Source organism: Bactrocera latifrons, unplaced genomic scaffold (assembly GCF_001853355.1).
Source record: "Bactrocera latifrons isolate USDA-ARS-PBARC rearing strain unplaced genomic scaffold, ASM185335v1 scaffold_51, whole genome shotgun sequence".
In the NCBI taxonomy this organism is placed as follows: domain Eukaryota; kingdom Metazoa; phylum Arthropoda; class Insecta; order Diptera; family Tephritidae; genus Bactrocera; species Bactrocera latifrons.
In genome coordinates this window covers 265,238-285,367 of record NW_017537168.1, presented here as the reverse complement: position 1 = coordinate 285,367, position 20,130 = coordinate 265,238, and the positions used below count along the sequence as shown (strand labels likewise).

Sequence of the window (20,130 nt, the reverse complement as noted above, 5' to 3'; positions counted from 1 at the left end):
TTATTAATTTTTTATAATATAATTTTATCAAAAGTTTTATAAGCTTTTGCTCAAAATTTTTTTGAAATAATTTTTAAAAATATTTATGCATAACTTTAAATGTATTTTTATTAAAAAAAAATGAGTAAGAAGAGCAAGCACGCTTTCGCCAACAAACTGTGACGCGCTGGAATCAGACACGTACAGTCATGCTAAAAACTATGCACAACATTTGACACAATTTCATTTAAAACTTTCAACGTTAGTTCTTTAATTAAGTCACCGTTAAAACACTTAAGCTGCTACATATTATGTTGTTGCATTGAAGGGTAATAAATTCTCTAATATATTACCGTTATATTTGCCGTAAGTTGTTGAGTGTTGCCCATTGTATGCATTTGTAATTTATTAGCTATAATTTGCATTTTTAGTTAAAATATTCCTATAAAATAATTTTACTATAAAACTATAAAACGAATATTGTCAAATATTTATTTAAGTTATGCTGTAAGTAATTAAGCTGTATAACGCATACTTATAAGAATTAGCAAAAATGTTTCACCAAATATACGTTCATACTGTGCTTATGAATTTAATACAAAACAAATATATATACTTTTACACTAAAAAAAATCGTTGCGCAGTGCTATTACAATTGGAATATGGCGCAGAAAATATTTATGATTTAAGATTTTATTATCTTGTTTGCAATGACAAGTTCAAAGAAAAATTGAAAATATTTATAATTATAGTTTTCATTATTATTTTTTGTTAGCACAAGTTTAAAAACGTGGCAATGCTACATTTTTTATTTCCAAAACTTAATTATAGCTGACAGCTAAAGCAAAAAAGTTAAATCATTTTATGTAACAAAAAAAAAATTGCCGATGTAAAATATTTTTAAATTTAGAAACTAAAATCAAATTGTTTTTAAAAACTTAAATTTTTCGCAAAACATTTTGGCAACATTGTCATGTGTACTGAAATTTCCTCACACCCCACAACTACATAAAATCTATATTTGTGTTTAAACACATTTAATTTAAATTATTATTATGAATTCCGAAGTGTGTTAGCGAGCGAAATAAAATTTTTGTGACGTCAATAAAAACAAAAAACCATACGAGAGAAAAACGAACTAAATATGTAAAAATGAACAATAGCAAAGTTGTGCGAAATGAAATTAAAACTTATAAAATAAATACACTGTAAATTTATGAAATAGACACAAATTAAATAGAATTCCAAACAGAAAAACCAAATAATTTTTAAATTACTGTTAAACTATCACTTGTAAAGCAGTTGCGAGTAACGGGTTTCTTACATAACAAACAACAACTGTAAAGCGTTGCCAGCATGTTAGTATACTCAGTAATAAGCTCGCATTGCAGGAGCATTAAATCGAAATTTAATGTGTAGTGAATTTTTTAAACTCAAAAATCCGTATTCAGGTCTATAATTGCATTTAAAAACAAAAAAAAAATATATATATATATATTACAAGGATATACTATAGTTAAAGCATAAAACATATGAAAGTAGTTATGACTATTTAGACTAACAAAAAAGCAAAATGAGCACAATTTTCAACAAGACACACCATTTAAAAGTCCCATTTTCATAGAGATAATGTTTCTAACCTTAAGCGCCTAAGTTTTAATGCCAATTGTATATGTAAATATTTATATATTTTTTAATAATTAATGTATGCTAAGCAAATTTGCACACAATTATGAATAAAAACAACAAACCAATAATTATTTACAGTTATTATTTTTTTCACAATAAAGCATGCATGTATGTATGTATGTATGTGTGTACGTATTATTATGGTTTTTCAGATTTTTTGGGACGAAAAAATAGTGAAACCAACTGTATAATAAATTAAAAAAATATTGATAATAAAATAAAGAAAAACTAAAAACTGGTTGACGTCTATATAGATCTGCTTCACAAATCAAAATAGTTCTAAAAATAATACAACTCACACCATAAACAATGTACATATGTAAAACGCACAGCAAACCACAAGAAATATACAACCATTCGCGCATGCGCGCCGAAATTTACCACATAGTCCTTTTAATAAAGAATAAAATGTTATCGAAACCGTTTCAAAATAACTTTGCGCGCCAAAATTTCTCACACTCCGCATAACTCACTAATAGCACATAGTTTACCTGACGCTTTCCACTTGTCAACTACGGTTGCAATGCGTTTAGCCTTCAACACACCCCACATTGAAACACTACCCCAAACTGGCTTACCTGTGTATTTGTTTGCAAAAAGCTCCAAACAATATATTATGCGTAAGCTTTGCGCACTTTCTTAATTAGCATAGTTATTTCTCTCTCACACTTTTACGCACCCGCTGTGTCTAAATGTATGCGCTGTCTTCAACTCTACATAAATAAATAAATTACATACAGTTAAGAAAATGTCACACGAAAAATGAGGCGAAATTATAATCAAAGCAAATAAAATGTTGAAACCTAAACTTGTGGACTTATTAACTAGTAGACTCTGAGCAAATACTTTAAATAGAAAAACATTAAACGAAAACAAAATTTAAATATACAAAGTAACATGAAACATATAGTCATAAGTAAGCGCAAATTTAGAGCCAAAAATTTTTCGAAATTACCCAGTAAATTATTGAATTTAAAAAAATTCTCTGCTGTGCAGATGCAAATAAATTAAGTGTAGGACGAAAGCACATTTAAAAACACAAATATACAGAACAAATGCACACAGGTTGGCTAAAAAAACAGACAGTAACTTAGTCACAACAGAACAATACAGATCAAATTACAATTTTTAAATAGTATTAGCATACACATTCCAGCAACAAAAACTTAGAATGTTACACAAAAAAATAATAAACTATTAAACTTTTTTTTTGTTTGTTTTTTTAGTAACAAATTAACGCAAAGCAAATGACAGCATACAATTTACTACTTTACAAAATCAACAAGCATTACACTAACTAAAAGTATTTTTTTTTTATTATTTTTATATAATAAATAATAATACCTTGATTTCCAGTTATCATAATTTTCCAGTTAATTGTGCTTAATTATCACTGAACATACGTAAAACAGCCAGCAAATATGCACATAGGCATCATAAACACAGGCATTGCCCTAGCAGAAATCAACTAATTATTTTTTATGTTATTTTTGATATAAAAAATAATAATACCTTGAGAGACAGCTTTCATACTTTTCCCCCAAGTTTATTTTGTTTTAACTTCAATAAGCATGCATTAAAAAGCCGGCAAATATGCACATAGGATAGAGAAGTGTTAGTCGATAACAAAATCGATAAGTTTACTTTGTTTTCATCATGCGTTCATTTAAATTATTTTGGAACTACTATTTCAATTATTGCAGAAAAAACTATTGTAGCCATCCATACTTAAAACTTGTAGTGTTATTGATAATTTATGTAATGTATAAAGCGAAAGCGTTGAAAAATGTATGAAGTACTTGAAGCAGAGCTGTAAATAGGTAGTGTACGTATTAGAAAAGGTTAAAATAGAATTTACAAAAATAAGCAAAATTAAAGAAACCAATTAAAGTTAATATTTTACAGACCAATGTGTAAGTTAGGTTTGCTCGTTGAAAAATCGTTCATGACAAAATATTTCAATATTATTTATAGCAATTAACAAATGTCAGGCGTTATTTCTACAATTAATTTCAACTTTATAGATTTTCCACCGTAAAAATAGACTTATTGCATTTGTTTGAAACCACCTTCAGCATTTCCATGAATGCTTAAGCAATGAGAACATAAAAGTGTAACTTTTTCTATACATTCTTTATTAATGAAGTGCTCGTCTAAATTATATTCATGGGCATGACACCAATTGAAACAAAAACAAACTTTAATAGCAATTAATGGTTCGCCGTTTTGTGAGTCTGTAAATCGTTAAAAAAGATAAAACAAAATAACAAAAATCCAAGCTATATAAATATATACATTAACATACACACACTTACATGTAGTGGAATTATTATTACATAGTATTATACATTATTACGCAATAATATTATTAAATATATCCATTGAGGACGATAAATAAATTTAAAGCATACAAAATGCATTAGGCTAGTTATTTAAATATGCATGTATGTACGTTAATGCATACGACAAACGACAAACGTCATTCGTAGTAATAATTATATAGTTATCGAAAGTTGTCAATCAACATTATGCAACATTGAAATGAAACCAAAATCAAATAACGTTGAAACAAATTGAATTACTTTAAGTAGAAACTTGAAATACTTAAATATAAGTGCAAATACTTTGAAGAACTAAAATAATTAAAAGAATAATTTGATAAACAAAAAAAACCAATAGATTGTTTGAGAAATCATTAGGATCTAAGTTAGCAAAAAATTGCAATTCATAGATAACGTAGTAGCAAAATAAGTAAATAACTAAATTTCGAATGAATGAAAAATTACAAATTCGCAAACAGTTAAAACTCAAAACAAAAATATAAATTGTAAACAATTAATGTTGTAATCAAACAAAAAAAAAAAAACCAAAATAATAACAAACACTGACAATGCTGAAGGTTTTGCAGATTATTGACGAAGGAAGTGTAATAAATGAAAATAAATTAAAAAATAAATGAATGGACATTTTCCAAAAATACACAAACATAAATCTAAAATAAAAATAAAAAAAAAATATAATTCTTAATTTCAAAGCAAGGTTATTTCGAGGTAAAGTAAATTTAAGGTAAAGTCAATTTAACATGGTAATTATACCAGCACAAATACTGCAGAAAATTGACCTTTACACCGGACTATTTATGTCAAGTCAATTCATATTTGAACTTTTTTTGAACTTTAAGGTTCCTAGAAAACGTTTATTTAAGCGTAAATAATTTAATTAAAAAACATATTTTAGCGTAATATAGTATATAAAAAAATTAAAGGTGCAACATTGGTGCGTCAAAGTTCAGTTATCATTCATAGTTCTCATCTTTGGGTGCTTAATATTGTGTTTTTAAAATTAAATAATAAAATGTGGTGTGTGGTAGTAGACCACACCTTATATAATCTGATCACTTGCTTAGTTCATAAGCTTCGTGAGTTTTGTGAAACACAGTTTTCATCAAATGTTGCCCCATTTCGCGTGTCGATCGTCGCAAGCTGTTGCGCAATGTGTGTTTTCGCTCACCTTCTGTATTCGTTGAAATCGCTGCAGTAAGTTTCATTCTGCGTTCACTGCTATCAATTATGGATATTTCCGCTTTTGCAGCCGGCGTTTCCTGAGCAGGATTTGAAGGATTGACGGTTGTTTTGCGTCTTAAACTATTTCGTATAATTTGATATGCGCTCGCATGTTGCTTTTCCTTTCCACCTATTTCAATGTTCAATATTTCGTTCTCATCAGAATTAGCCTTAAATAAATCATCATGCTTAGTTGGATGCATCAGTTTCCTTAAAGATTTACGTATTAAATTACGTACATTCAGAGGTTTCTTATGATCGGTTGAGTCGTTTGAACCATTGGAGTGCAAAGACCCTTTGCTACCAGCGACAAGTGTTGTTGCAGCGCGTTGATATGCACGCACAAATGGTGCTGGCGCCTTGAAGTCAATTTCGTCCTCATCCGAGTCAGAATCATATGCAACATCTTCATTCTTTAATTCTTCAACCATACCTGATTCTCTTTCAACATGTTCAGTTTGTATTTTACCAGTCAATTCAATACGAGATTGAATTGTACACTCATGCAAAGTTTTAGTTTTTTTCACATTTTCTTCATTGTAATCATTTTCTTCATCTTCTTCGGCTATTTCGGCCAATTTTTGGTTGAATGTAATTTTTTGCTCCACGTTCACATTTAAAGTCGATTTCGTACAAGGACCTACAGCCTTACGCATTTTCGCCTCATTGATACTATTCTCCAGCTCCAGCTGATAACGATCTAACTCTTTACCTATATCCATACTACTATCCTCACTTGTGGAATCCAATGAACGTTTCGGCAACATTAAAACTGGTGAAAATACTAATTTATCCGCCAGCATCTTGCTAGCCGTTAGATCTTCTATAGGTATATTGGTGAAATCTATGCGACAACCAAGAGTAGGCTTAAAAGGCAACGATATTTTTAAATCAGTTGGAACTACTTGGCCAACTTCCATGCCAGTGTTTTCAACGCGGACAGAAGAAGTAGTTGTCGCAACGCTTTGACAACGTTGGATCTCAAATGGGTTTCTTGTTGCAGTTACATCCTGTGTTCGTAGATTTAAGGCTGTATTTACAAAACAATTAGCTTGAGCAACGTTAGTTTGTTTTGCCGACACATCACGTAAAACCTGAATGATGCGGTTAAATTGTTATTTCAAAATTTCTAGGATATATGTAATTTAGAAGTCTTACTTCATACGGATTAAATTGTTTTTCAGGCAGCTCTAAATTCAATGCTGGATTTTCAAAGCATGCTTCAACTATTTCCGATTCACGTTTTTTCTTCTTGGGCGGTTTGCGTTGAACTTCGTAGGGATTTTGCGAAAGCGCATCACCACCGATTTTAGTCGAATCTGTCTTTTTAACTGGACCATTAATTATATCTGAAATTGATTTCACTTCCATGCAAGGTTCTTGTAGAACAACATCCGTTAAAGGGGTTTGCGCACGCCTGCGTAGCACTACTTTTTTCGGCGTAGAGCTGAAAGCCGAATTGGTGAAGCAAGTATTTCTGTCAGTAGTAACATCTGCAGCGTACTCCAAACATCCTTCAGATTTTCGCTTGCGTTTTAGTGTACGAAATACATCCTCATCTCCGCTCTGCACTATTGACTGAGGCATTTTGACCAAATTTCTTATCAATTATATATCAGCATTTATAAACAATATTAAACATTCTCTAAAAATATTTTGTAGCCAAAGGAAATCAATTACTCTTTTTTACGACGGCCATTTTGAATTTCACTCATCTACCGCCAATTCATTTTTCCAACCGTACATTCAGTAGTAATACATTTTTATACGTACTGTCATTTTTGACTAAAAATATACACCACACTTTGTGACCAGCTGATTTTTGTTGTTTCATAACCTCAGCACATTTATTGGATTTTCATGAGCATTTTTCTGTTTCAAATAAAAAAATAATGGATTTACATAAATTTTTACAACCCGCTACTTTAACAACACAATTAGTTCGAGCATATGGCAAACACAATAAGAAATTCTTATATAAAGATGGAAAGAAATATGGCAAAATCATTTATTATCCAATGTAAGTATATAGTCATCAATATGTACGCAGGTACAATAAGCTATTTGTCTATTTTAAAAGGAACCCTGAACATGAGGACCCACCAATTGAACCTACAAAGCTTTTCCGTGTTCAACGTGTGAAACCCGTCAAGGGTAACCCCTTTTGGGAGAAGCGTATTTTAAAAGATCTTGGGCTTGATGGAAAACAGAGTGATTTCACTGTAGTAAAAAATATACCAGATGTAAATGCTATGTTGTGGAAGATAAAGCATTTGATAAAGGTCACCCCCATCATTTTTCCATATGGTGAACCCACAGCGAACGATCTTAAACATACCGTTCTCAAGGAAAATGGAGAATGTATTGTTACGAAGGAAATAGGTCCTGTCGTTGAACGTTTAGAAGCAGCTGAAGCATTTGAATCAGACCCCAAACGTTTAGACACAGATTTATTAAAACGTGATGCTCGAATGAAATGGCTGAACCCATGGTAAATAGAAAGTAAAATAAAATTATATTTTGCATTACTTTATTAAATAAAAAAAAAACAATCAGAATTAAGTCAAACGTTTTTCAATCCAAACTTCTGTTGCTACTTTTTTCTCGATGGTTTTACAGCCTGCTGTGGAAAAAAGTCCATGCTCCCGATCATACGTAATCACTTTTTTAAGCATATCCCTAAAATGAGAAAAAATGTTAAATCCGATTTGTTATATTTCTCAATGTTAGTAAAATCATACTCTATCACTTGCTCTTGTGGTCTTCGATCCCATTTATTAAATTCTGCTGATATGCACTGGTGGACATGCTGCTTTTCAAGCGGCAAAAATGGAATGAAATGATCAATTACATGTTGCTCTATTAAACCAGCTTTTTTAAAGCCACCTTCTAAATTATAGGAAGCTTTTTGTAGTATTCGTTCGAAAGAACTTAGCTTAATATTTTCGCGTAATTCACCATTCTTTAACATTTTTGCCAGTTGATCAGATATTTGTACACCTGCTAAATTTGAAAGAAAAATGAATATGGCTTTGGAGCCATCTAACTTGTTAGGAAGTGCATTATAGTCCACCAAGGATGCTAGTGATTCAAAGACACCGGCAGGCATTTTGTCCACTTCATCAAAAATAAATAATGAACGGGGACAATCTGTAATGCCCGTCACCACATCATTATAAATACGTTCCTATGTAAAAAATAGGGTTATAGTTCTCTGAATTATTGTTAACTGTTGTCATTAACTTACATTATAACTTCCAACAATTTTTTGCAATGGGAAATCCAGTCTTCCCGTATATTTATGTACAAACCGACTTTTTATCCCCTTCTCATACAGCGCCTCTGCAATCATATCAGCTACAAAATTCTTACCAGTTCCCGGTGTACCATGAAAACTCATTACCAGTGGCTTTCGTGAAGAACTTCGAGGATTGAAATGCGCCTCTAACGCTGATATCAACTGCTGTTTAACAATGTGTTGACCAAATAATCGTTTCTGTATCATTACTTTGAGCTCTTAAATAGCAGAAATGTTACCCAAATAAATACACAAAAATGGTTTCATTAACATACTATAAACATCCCCTGGTATACTTCGCTCATTGCAACACTCAGTTAATCGGCAATAGGTTTGATCCTTGAGAACACCAAATCCAGTTAGTGCGCCGAGACCAACACCGACTCCAACGGTTAATGATACCGGGTCAAAAAAACAGATAACGTCTTTAAAACTTAAAGCCAAAAAGTATAAAGATATATACAACATTGGCGTAAAATGCATTATCTATCTATGATATGAATATAATGTAACTTTAAAATAATTTAACTTTACGGCTTTAACAAATACTCGCACTTCAATTAGACATTGGGAGATCTGTTTTTGCAAAACAAAAAAAAACAATTCACCACACTGTCTGAAAATCTTACCCCACCGAAACAATTCATAATGCAACGTCATCGGTGACGGTAAACGTCAAAAATAATTTCGTTGATGAATTTTATAATTTAATGATTTCAGTTAATATTTTAGGACTTTGTTATACTGTGTGACATTTAGTGAAATAAAATTGAAAAATAGGTTGAAATATTAAAGATTATAATATCATTTCATAAGTGTATGCAGCACTGCTTTTACGTACTTGAAATATTCACCACTTTGTTTATGCTACAAATGTCAATCGCTACTCTTGGGAAAAATATTATCACGGTAGACGAGTCATAGATAACGAGGAGTACCATCTTGTACCATGATATTATTTATGTCAATAAAACAAAAACCACTTTTATTAATAATAACTTATTATTGTACTTCAATTAAAAACCCTTCTACCATGGTTAAAAACGAAAGACAACAATGATGATGAGTTCATGCCTGATCAAGCGAACGTCAGCAGGTTCCTTATGGATGAGAAATGACGCAAGAAAAATATGAACAAATATAATTCCAAACTGGCATTCTTATAAATGTAATCGGTGTGATGCTTAATTCGTATTTGAGCATATACACAGGAAATTGATGGGAGAGCTTACCATAGGAAACGGTTTTGTTTTACAATAATTATCACATTGGATTACTGCAAATTCGGACGTAGCTTGTTAGTAAATAACATAATGTACAAATCAGCTATTCTCAAAGAATTCGGTTGTTTCATATAAATTTAAATATTTTCAGCATTTGCTTATAACGGACTCTACTTTTTTCTTCAGATATCTTTAAGACGCAAATCAATGGATATTGTGCTAGGGTGTGAAGATGAAAGCATATGTATATATCACTCATCATTAGGCCGACGAAATTAAATTTACACATTTACATTCAACTAAAATATTTAAAATTCCCCCCCTGTACACAATACGGTAAAATATATATTTTTTTATTTTTACATTTCTTACAAACTACCTGAAGTAAACTACATAAAGGTGATATAATTATGCCCATAATTTAACAAAAGTAATAATAAATTACAAACTTTCAGCTAAAGCCTCCGTCAGCATAGGCTTTAATTGCTCACACAGCAGGCTATGATCATGACCATGCGTTACTTGTAATATTTTTTGCGCCTCCTTCAAATTGTTTATTGCCTCTGTTAGCTGACATTTATACAATTGAATTTTTCCAATTTTCAAATGAAGCATACCCAATAGTGGATGCCAGTCGCCATAATACTTGCTATGAATTTAACAATATTTATGAAATGAAAATTTATTTTAAATAATACCTTTTTTTGCTTACCGAAAACCAGGTACGAGCTCCTTGCCAAACTCCAAAGCTTCTTCCCACTTAGAAACATCGATAGCGGCTTCAAAGGCCGCGTCTAATATTTTTAAATGCCACACATTTAGTGGATGTAAGTACCCTTTTTGCTTGGCAAGGCATAATTTGCACACATCCAGATCTGAATAAGTTAATTTTATTTTTTATGAAACATTCACTAACAGCTACTCACAGGCGATATCCTTCATATTCTCCAAATGTGTTTTCGTGATTGTCATTGCCTCGTTGTAGGCATTACGGTGTTTCGGACTGACGCCAGCGTCACACCGCGGGCAATTATTGAGATTTATATCCAGAAATTCATTACAATTCTTATTGGTGCAAGCAGCTGCAAGCATTTCATGCGTCTCCGCTGTATTTGTGCATTTCGCACATATACAAAAGAAATAGTAATTTGCTTGCAATTCAGCGCGTCGTTGTGCCGGCGTGTTCATTAAATCTATATAGCTGATAAAGATCTGTAAAGGTTGTGCATAAATTGATAATTTAAAAAATAAATTCATTTTGAAAAAGCCCTGCAATTTGATCAACCTTGGACCAATCCAAACATTCGATATCTTCGATAGCATGTATATGCAGCGTAGTACCTTCAAAAGTGGCAACCGCATTTGGTTTGCAACTATGGTCTGTTACCGAGACGCCAAGATAAATTGCAGTGGCAATTGAGTTCATTTCAGCATCGAGTATGCTGAAGCCATTCGTTATTAACTATAATAAAAAAGTTATGAATTAAACGCTAAATTTTAATTTGGAATTTCAAATCACAATGAGATAGGTTTAAGCATTACTAAACAAGCATGTCAATTAATTAGCGCCACAGCTGTGTTGTCGAAACATTTCACCGCTACATTTTTTTCTTTTTAATTTGTTTGGCAAGTGCATGGCTCCGCATTTCTCGAATTCTTGGCTAGTTGCCAGCAAAATGAATCTTTGTTGAGGCATTCACTCAACGTAGAGTAATGACGTAGAAACGGGCAACAATAACAATTGTTCATAGTAATTTTAATGAATTATATAGACAAATATCTGACGTATTTAAAAGCATTTAACGACTACTAGATTTCATTCATACCCTGCCATAGATACTTGTTAATTCCGTTAGATTTGGCACGATAACACTGTCACCCATCATTTCCTGCAGCACTCCATATAAAGACTCTAAATGCTCTAGGCGTCGTGCATCATTCTTTATTTCAGCATAATCTGCAAAGTGGAGGAAAAATAATGTATTTATTGATATATTTTGATTGCAACGAATCACACAAACTTACGTGACATCATATCACGGAAGCGTCGTGAGCAAGTTTCTGTGTAATAACCACGTACCAGATCACCCCCTTTGTCTAATTTTATGATTAGTTTACAAAGCATGCGGGCAGCATCGGGCACATTACGTGGATAAATGCGCTTTAGGAATGGACATTCAATTTTATGCAGCACCCAACCTTGCATCTGGCAGTCACGACTGCAGTAGTACACATATTGGCAGTTGGCACATTTCAGCACCTTGCAGCTGTAAACAAAATACTTTCTGGGATTTTGTTACTCTCTCAATTGCACGTCATTTCACTTACGATTGCAAGCAGTTGTCGCAACGCTCTTTACGATATCTGGCTTGCAGCACGAACGCAAATGGTTTTTCGGTAAGTAGGCGATCGCCACGTTTAATGGCTTTGCCATTTGGTACATTTTGCTTCATACTGCTGTTCGCCTGTTTATTGCACTTCCCAGTGCGTTGGATATCGGAAGTAGCTTTCAAAGCGTTTGGCGCCGGCAGCTCTGCGCTGCGGAAAGCGACTAAGAGCTTGTCAAACTCTTGCGTGCGTAGAAAAGTTGGCATTGATTTTCACGTTCTTAGTAGTCAACGAGTCCTCGAACGACTGAAGATGTAAAGATATACACAATTTAAATTACCTTAATCATTCACCGAATTAGTATATTTGAGAGTAGTAGTAACTCACCTGATATGTTCGAGAGACTCGGCTTATGTCGATGCTAATTAATTACACTCCTTTACACTAAAAACTTCACACAATATTGTGACAAAATTATCTTATTTCGAAAGTGAGCAAAAGTAAAATCTCTATTAAAACCCACTTAGCTTATGTTCTATTTTAAAGTTCTCTGATTAGCAATCATTCGTGCACTATCTTTTTGTGGGCACGTCTGCATGGACGACTTCTGACGCATTTGAATGAGCTATTTTTGAAACGTTTTCCTTTATATTCAAAAGCGATATTCTAGATCAAAATTGAAAATAAAACCAATGCAAAACACGTCTATTTTTAATAACCATACACCTGATTTACCGGATCAGGTAGGCAGAGAGGGGAATGTTTTTGTTTATTTATGACAATCACAGGGTGCAACCGGTTTTTAATTTAACAATTACAAAATGACAAATAAAAATGAATTGGAGACATTTGAAAATTTTTCATATAAATTAACATTAGATAAACGAAATTATTAAATAAAGTTACATGACCGAAATAAGCATTTTTGAACTTTTTAGTTATATCATTTGCGCATATTCACATTGATCAATTGCGAAAAAGTTCTTGCGTGTGCACTCGGTATTGTACGAAAACACATCTGACTTTGTTCTTTATTGGAAGTTATTTGTGTTGAAAAATTACGGCTACTGATTGTGTGGTGTAATATCGAACGGTATTTAGTTTTCTTGCGTTTATCTTAATTTAAATAATTATATTTTTGTATGTTGGCAAAGTAGTATTTAATTTTCGATTTGTTATAGTGCATTATAAAAATCCGATACCCATAACCATCTAACAATTAATATATTTTACCCACATTGCGTACTACTTCCCTAGCATATGTGTGGTCAGCATTTTGGGCAAATGAACAGTTTTCTTAAAAGTTTGAGCATTTCAGTGCATTTAAAATAACGTGTTCAAATATGAGTGATACTCAACAGTCGTCAGGCTCAAGAAAGTCCCCTTCCAGTAATACAAGCGACAGTAAACTTGCTACCGATCCGCCAATGCTCAATCTTGAAGAGGCGGAGGAAGATCGCAAACATATGCAAAAGATTATAGCGGCCTTGCGTTATTATCAGTAAGTATGTAAATATTTTCATCATCTATGCACCTAATAATTTCCTGTGATGATTTGGCTGGGGTTGTGTGCCAATTATCATAGGATGTAAATAATAAAATTTTTGAGGTTATAACCATGAGTCTAAGCGGCTAATCGTGTAGTCGATATTGACAACAATGAATCTTTGAATTATTTCCTTTCCACATACACAAAATAATATTGCTACAAATAAAAAAAATGAATATACAATGTGTCTTTATTTCATTGTATGAGCGCATGTGCCAAGCGATAAGCGTTAGTAAGTAAATATATGTAGCTATATAGTTAGAAAAATGCTTCCACTACATATATGATTACTAATAGTAATATAATCAGGCGGTAACCAGGATGAAGTATAATCTATTACAAGCTTTAGGCTAACGCATATCAGTACCGGCGATATAGATAAAATCCTTCCTACTATTTCGTCATACTTAGTGATTAATGATAGCCCAATATAACAACATTTCACAAACATTTCAAAATGGATAACCAATATTATTTTTGTAGAAAATATTGCTATGCGCGCGTGAACAAGACTGAAAGCTACCTCAATAGTCTTCCCAAACGTCATCAGGACATGTTGGTTAAATATCGCAATCATTTGCGTGTGATAAGAGACTGCATTGATGAAAATCAAAAGGTTATTAAGAAAATGCTGCGTGACAATGTTGGATTTATGGATATGGGCGGATCCGAATATTTGGCACAACAAGACAGTGATGGTCATACTACAAAAATAAGGCACCAAGATATGGAACATGTAAGAAAATGTTTATAGAATTTACTATTGACACATAAGAAAAAATTTGTAAAGTAAGGCATTTAAGTTTTGTGTAGTTTAGCATTTCACAATGGTCTAGTACCAATTGAACAGCACTTGTTGCAACTTGTGAATTGCAATCCATAGCAAACTATGTACATATCAAATACTTACTTGCCACAGGCAACAGAGCAAGCTGATGTTGAACCTTTTAAAATTTTAAAGGCCCAATCGACATTAAAGTTAATTGCGCGCGATTGGAGTGCAGCCTGCGCAGAGGAACGTGAGCAGTCATACAAACCAATCATCGACGCCGTTGAGGAATTCTTTAAGCCTGGCGAATTGTAAATAAAACTAAGATAAATGTCAATTATCTCACAGTTAATGCTCTTGCCGTTTCCTTTCAATTTTTTCAGCGCACTCAATGAGGTAAAAATTCTTGTGCCTGGCGCCGGACTCGGTCGTCTCACCTACGAGCTTGCTTGCCGTGGCTATGAATGCGAGGGCAATGAATTTTCATATTTCATGTTAATTGCCTCATACTTTGTCTTGAATCTGTAAGTATTTCAGGCAGACATAAAACTTTTATACTAACGCATTTCAGTTTTTTTTAGTTGCACTGAGGAAAATAAATATACACTTTACCCCTGGGTGCATCAATATGTAAATAATTTGCGCATGGCCGACCAGGTAGCGCCAATACGCTTTCCTGATATTTGTCCGGCAAAGAATCCACCAAAGGGAAATATAATGATAGCGGCGGGCGATTTCTTGGAGGTATATAAATTAATTACATGTATTTTGCTCTTTAGTATATACAAAATTATTATTAAAGTTTAGCATCTTAATAGTGCAGAACAGTGAAATTGAAAAAATAATTTAAATTAAAGAATACCATATTTTATAAGGAAATATGCGTATTTGCAGTTTATAATTAGATTTACTGAAACACTTTAAAATTATACATATATTTATTTATGCCTGTAATTACAAGTTGATATGTGCATTTGTATGTTTATAAATTATAAAAGTTTTTTTTTTATCTTGCAGGTCTACAAAACGCCAAACTGCTATGATTGTGTCGCAACGTGCTTCTTTATTGACTGTGGCAATAATATTGTGGACTTCATTGAAGCTATTTTTAGGTACGAATATTTTCGAATACGCCTTGACAAAAATTTTATTGCATGCTTATATGTCTTGATAAAGACATTTATCAAGCATATGTGCACGCAAAAATTACCGTCTGTTTTTGTTTTAGCGGTAAAACTATAATTGAACATTTTTACTTTTTAGAATATTAAAACCCGGCGGTATTTGGGTAAATTTAGGTCCACTACTCTACCACTTCAGCGATATACAAGGAGAAAATAGTATTGAACCGACTTTCGAGAACCTGGAGTTAATCATAAAAATGGTTGGTTTTGAGTTTCTGCGTTCCCAGACTGGTATGCGCACCAAGTACGCACAGAATCCACAGTCTATGCTAAAAAGTGAATACGAAAGCTTGTTTTGGATTTGTCGAAAGCCCGAAAATGCGCGTGACAATACAGATGATTTGTCGCAACGCGACGATGAGGTAGAGGAGTCCGGCGGTAGCAGCACTAGCAACACAAATAATCACTATGTTGATATATTCAGCAATGGCTATAAGAATGCCTACCAACATCAATAGTACTAACAGTCTCTTAAGTAACAGAGACAACAAATTGTGCAGGGTACTAGCTTGCCTAAAATTTTTAGTTATTAGTTATTTTGCAATTATAGGATTTCTGTTTAAACAGACTATAAAGTTATAGATAAACCAAAAACAAACAAAGTTTCCGACAATATATTATGTTTAGCTTATATGTTGGAATGGCTATGAGTTCACACAGCTCCAAATAAGATTATATAACTACAAGTTGTGCTCTTTTCTGGGCAGGTTAGACAAATGAAATTGAATTCTCGAACATGAAATGTGTTTTTAGGTTGATTCAAACTGTACACGGTACAAATGGGTAGTTATCACACCAACGTAATAAACGCATAGTTATTTAAGTAAAGTATTAACAATATGCAAATGTATGAAGTACAATTTTTAATTTCAATTGGCAATTAGCAGAATGACGCTGAGAAACTAATATTACTAGTTTTTGAAAAATTAAAAAAAAAATAGTGCGTACTATTGAAAATCACGCGTAATATCTCGATTTTTTCCGTATGCTATGCATATACATATATATATATATGTTAAAGTTAAATGGAAAACGTTTTATTTTTTAATTAATTTTGCAACCATTAATGATAGTAATAAATGAGATAATACGCCTGTATTAAGACACCTTTGTATAAAACAAAAAAAAAAATCAAATTTATAACATTAAAAATAAATGGAACAGTTGTTGAAAATATTTCGGCGTAAAAAACGTATTTGTTTTTATTTTCAAAGTAGGTTTGTCAAAATGGGGATATAAAATCATAATGTAAACATAAATACGCGTAATAGTGCTGTCAATTTACTAAATGTCACACTTCCTGTACACAATACAAATTTTATGATTTATTTAAATCACATACGCTATTCATTACAATTAGAGTTGAGGAACTGCACGAACAATTGCGGCACTTTATCTAAAGTGCTTGTGGTGGCATGGTGCAATTTGGTATAATTGAGAAATTGTCTACGCAAACGATTAAGCTGTATAGCATTCACGCCTGCTGGCACTTCCACTTTCACCTCACTACCTTTGACCGGCACGGGACCTGTATTACCGATTTTACGCGCAGCCAACACGTCCGCTATAATTTGTTGCGTTAACTTGTCCAGCTCAAAGAGGTAATTCGTAGCACTTAGTGGTGGCTAATAGGTATTTAAATGCAAAATTAGAAGTAATTATTATTTTTCAATTGTCGCACTTACATTCTGCGTACTTTGATTCGGCGGTAATGGCTTTGATTCATACAGCGCATCATGGATGGCTTCAAGTTGAAGTGTATCGTCTGGAAACACTACAAATAGTGGACTATCCCAACGACAATTGCCGTGTGGCTCTTCAAAACGCATACATAGCGCATCGAAAATTTCGCGTGTATAAGGCACATAAGAGTTGTCTGTTATATTGTTCGTACCGTTTGGCACTACATCTTCACCTGTTCGTTGCTGATTGAACACCCAGGCTCGTGTCTCTTGTATGCCGCAGAAGAGTGTGCATTGCGTACTGCGTGCAGCTTTTGTTGCACAGAAAAGCTCATAGCGATAGCCTACCAATATGCTCAGAAATATAAAATGCTTTAATAAGGATCATATTTGTGTACCTTTAATGTAATTGCCCGCATCCACGACGACTACGTCGTCTTTATTAAGCAATCGTAGCGCTTCGGACTTGATATCGCTACGCACTTGTTTTTCCTTTTGTGAATCTGCGAAATATTCATTTTTCGCAAAACCTGCATTGGCTATCGAAATATTTTCTGAGATGAAGTGCACCTTTCTGCCTTTATCAGAGAAAAATTTTTGCAGTTCTTTAGCACGAGTGGTTTTACCACTAGATGGTAAACCGGATATGACTATCATAGGCATAGTTAAGCGTATTAAAAAGATTTTCTAACTTTATAAAGCAATAAGCATTAAATTTACTAAAAATATAGGAAAACCTGCACCGCGTTTTCTAGTCGTGGTGAATTTGCAATTGTTTACATGCGTGTGGGAACTGAACAGCTGATAATGAAAGCAAGGGCGCAGTATCTTAACATTTCGATGGGGACTATATTTATTCAAATGTTCAAAATATTATTTATATAAAACAAAATATAAACTCATGACCAACACAAATTTAGAAAGTAAGTTGTTTTGTACTAAATCAAAATATTTCATAAATACTGCATATTTGGAATATAGGCATAATATTCACGCGTTGAACCCCAGTTAGTATTGCCATGCCTACGACACTGTAAATCAATTTGTTTATTTGACTTCACATCTGAGCTGAGGCTTTTTCGAAAGGATAGTAAATATTATAAATAAGAATTAAAAAAGTATTCGGTCACAATGTCGGACGGGAAGCGCAGACGGTATCGCAAAGTTAAGGTTTGTTTCCTGTATAATATTCTGCAAAATGTTGTAAATGAACTCCATTTTGATAGCAAACCGAAGATAAACGTCCTATAATATTAGCCAAACGAAATGTGGAAGAAGATTCAGCAGGACGTCGAAATGGTGAAGCAGAAATGCAACCAAAAATATTACTTAAATCTCGCGCTGAAATGAGAGATGATGCAGAGGTGGCAGAGACTTCTGCAAATGCAAGTACAGCGCCACTAAAAACAATGATTGTCACACGTAGTGAAGTACCTCAAAGTCCGGGCTTAAGTGGAGTGAGTCCAGTTACAACTAAAGAACAGTTGCATCAGCAAGCACAACAAGCAAATGTGTCTGGGAATGATGTAAATTCGGCAACTAATGTGCAGATAATTGAGCCGCTGCCACAAATGACACGACCTGCAACTGTCATATCTTCAACTGGTGCAATAAATGCTAGTACGCGTAAATTACTTATGAAAGGAAATACGGACTTTTTAGTAGTTGGTGTGGTTGGCACGCAAGGTGTTGGCAAATCCACTATAATGAATATTCTAGCCAACGATGATATAAACTACGATTACTACCTCAAACTGTTTGTGGAAGAAGATAGCTTCTTTCCAACAAAATTAAAGCCACATAAGTGTTCGGCGCGTTCACGCACCGAATCCACACATATGTTTATAACCGGAGATCGTTTGATATTGCTTGACAGCCCGCCGGTGATGTGCAATTCTTACCGTAAGGATATGACCACAAATGAATTGGATGATCTACGTCAGATAATAAGTTTTCTATCAGTGTGTCATTTGTTGATTGTGGTGCAAGACGACTATTTTAATATGAATTTTATACGATTATTGCAATTTGCCGAAATTATGAAACCAACACAAGATAATAAACCATTTGTCAGCAATTATTTTCCTAATGTGCTATTTGTAAAGAATCGTGCTAAACGTCAGGATTTCATAACAAGTCAGAAAGAGCGTATGGATCGTATGTTGCGCGCTTTATTTAAGGATTCACAATTGCGTATATATAAGGGACAAACGGCCGAACAGCAAAAGCAAAAGAAAACACGTCCAACGGAGGGAGAACGGCAAATAAACACATTCTTATTGCCTGAAGTAGACGGTAAAAACATATGATTTGTACTAATTAATTCTTTGATTACAACTGTGCATGTTTATGTTTAGAAAATCATGACAATTCAACGTATCACAAACCGCTGCGCGAAATCATTTACGAATTTCGTTCACTAGTCTTCATGACGCCACGCAATGATATGTATACAGGCTCTAGCGAGTTAACTGAAGCTATTTGGTTTGAGCTGCTTACAAAATTGACACAGGACACACAACAATTCTTTAACACCTATGAAGAAATTCAACGCAAACATTTAGAGATGGGCAATGTTCATATTGGCAGTCAAAGTAATAGTGCGAAGGATACGCACGAAAACTGGAGGGAACAATAAAATACGTACATAAATATAAATAAATAAATACATGAAATGAACCGTTTAACTAATTTATTGAATAAAAATGCTTAAATAATTTGCATAGGGTTGTGCGCTGGGTTTGGGACCCGCCACGTAAAAAAACCACCCCAATGAAAACCCAACAACAGCCTCGGATGAGAGACCCCACTTTTGATGACGACTATGGCAAACGAAATAAGGACTACGAATTGAGGGCATGCACCT

At 33.3% G+C, this 20,130-nt stretch overlaps 7 protein-coding genes across 10 annotated transcripts; 3 read left to right on the top strand and 4 right to left on the bottom strand.

Moving 5' to 3' along the window:
- Positions 1–4,480: 4,480 nt before the first annotated feature.
- On the bottom strand, positions 4,481–6,958 carry LOC108973893. Of its 2 annotated transcripts, XM_018941404.1 has the most exons (3): positions 6,390–6,958; positions 5,471–6,325; positions 4,481–5,401 (listed from the first exon to the last, which is right to left on the bottom strand). In XM_018941404.1, exons 1-3 carry the CDS (start codon positions 6,816–6,818, stop codon positions 5,063–5,065), a joined length of 1,623 nt encoding a protein of 540 aa, XP_018796949.1. In that variant the 5' UTR covers positions 6,819–6,958; the 3' UTR covers positions 4,481–5,062. The 2 variants fall into 2 exon arrangements, with proteins under 2 accessions (XP_018796949.1, XP_018796948.1); XM_018941403.1 differs by having other exon boundaries at positions 4,481–6,325.
- An 84-nt stretch (positions 6,959–7,042) lies between these two features.
- On the top strand, positions 7,043–7,793 carry LOC108973909 (39S ribosomal protein L30, mitochondrial). Its single transcript, XM_018941426.1, has 2 exons — positions 7,043–7,251; positions 7,312–7,793. Exons 1-2 carry the CDS (start codon positions 7,124–7,126, stop codon positions 7,724–7,726), a joined length of 543 nt encoding a protein of 180 aa, XP_018796971.1. The 5' UTR covers positions 7,043–7,123; the 3' UTR covers positions 7,727–7,793.
- Positions 7,745–9,097, bottom strand: LOC108973902 (torsin-like protein). The gene is made up of 4 exons (XM_018941416.1): positions 8,805–9,097; positions 8,479–8,747; positions 7,973–8,418; positions 7,745–7,910 (listed from the first exon to the last, which is right to left on the bottom strand). Exons 1-4 carry the CDS (start codon positions 9,010–9,012, stop codon positions 7,790–7,792), a joined length of 1,044 nt encoding a protein of 347 aa, XP_018796961.1. The 5' UTR covers positions 9,013–9,097; the 3' UTR covers positions 7,745–7,789.
- A 992-nt stretch (positions 9,098–10,089) lies between these two features.
- LOC108973898 (histone-lysine N-methyltransferase SMYD3) lies at positions 10,090–12,823 on the bottom strand. The gene is made up of 8 exons (XM_018941410.1): positions 12,468–12,823; positions 12,081–12,386; positions 11,778–12,019; positions 11,579–11,709; positions 11,038–11,214; positions 10,679–10,964; positions 10,465–10,627; positions 10,090–10,401 (listed from the first exon to the last, which is right to left on the bottom strand). The coding sequence occupies exons 2-8, from the start codon at positions 12,344–12,346 to the stop codon at positions 10,194–10,196; spliced, it is 1,473 nt and encodes a 490-aa protein (XP_018796955.1). The 5' UTR covers positions 12,347–12,386; positions 12,468–12,823; the 3' UTR covers positions 10,090–10,193.
- Positions 12,824–13,087: 264 nt separating this feature from the next.
- LOC108973900 (carnosine N-methyltransferase) lies at positions 13,088–16,157 on the top strand. 3 transcript variants are annotated; one of them, XM_018941413.1, is made up of 8 exons: positions 13,088–13,173; positions 13,338–13,581; positions 14,113–14,365; positions 14,549–14,709; positions 14,782–14,922; positions 14,980–15,142; positions 15,416–15,510; positions 15,662–16,040. In XM_018941413.1, exons 2-8 carry the CDS (start codon positions 13,424–13,426, stop codon positions 16,038–16,040), a joined length of 1,350 nt encoding a protein of 449 aa, XP_018796958.1. In that variant the 5' UTR covers positions 13,088–13,173; positions 13,338–13,423. The 3 variants fall into 3 exon arrangements, with proteins under 3 accessions (XP_018796958.1, XP_018796957.1, XP_018796959.1); XM_018941412.1 differs by having other exon boundaries at positions 13,123–13,581; positions 15,662–16,157; XM_018941414.1 differs by having other exon boundaries at positions 13,124–13,581; positions 14,591–14,709; positions 15,662–16,157.
- A 601-nt stretch (positions 16,158–16,758) lies between these two features.
- On the bottom strand, positions 16,759–18,009 carry LOC108973903 (protein KTI12 homolog). The gene is made up of 3 exons (XM_018941418.1): positions 17,663–18,009; positions 17,268–17,608; positions 16,759–17,207 (listed from the first exon to the last, which is right to left on the bottom strand). Exons 1-3 carry the CDS (start codon positions 17,925–17,927, stop codon positions 16,926–16,928), a joined length of 888 nt encoding a protein of 295 aa, XP_018796963.1. The 5' UTR covers positions 17,928–18,009; the 3' UTR covers positions 16,759–16,925.
- A 118-nt stretch (positions 18,010–18,127) lies between these two features.
- Positions 18,128–19,955, top strand: LOC108973899 (protein SMG9). The gene is made up of 4 exons (XM_018941411.1): positions 18,128–18,187; positions 18,246–18,434; positions 18,491–19,559; positions 19,622–19,955. The coding sequence occupies exons 2-4, from the start codon at positions 18,396–18,398 to the stop codon at positions 19,900–19,902; spliced, it is 1,389 nt and encodes a 462-aa protein (XP_018796956.1). The 5' UTR covers positions 18,128–18,187; positions 18,246–18,395; the 3' UTR covers positions 19,903–19,955.
- The last annotated feature ends 175 nt before the right edge of the window (positions 19,956–20,130 follow it).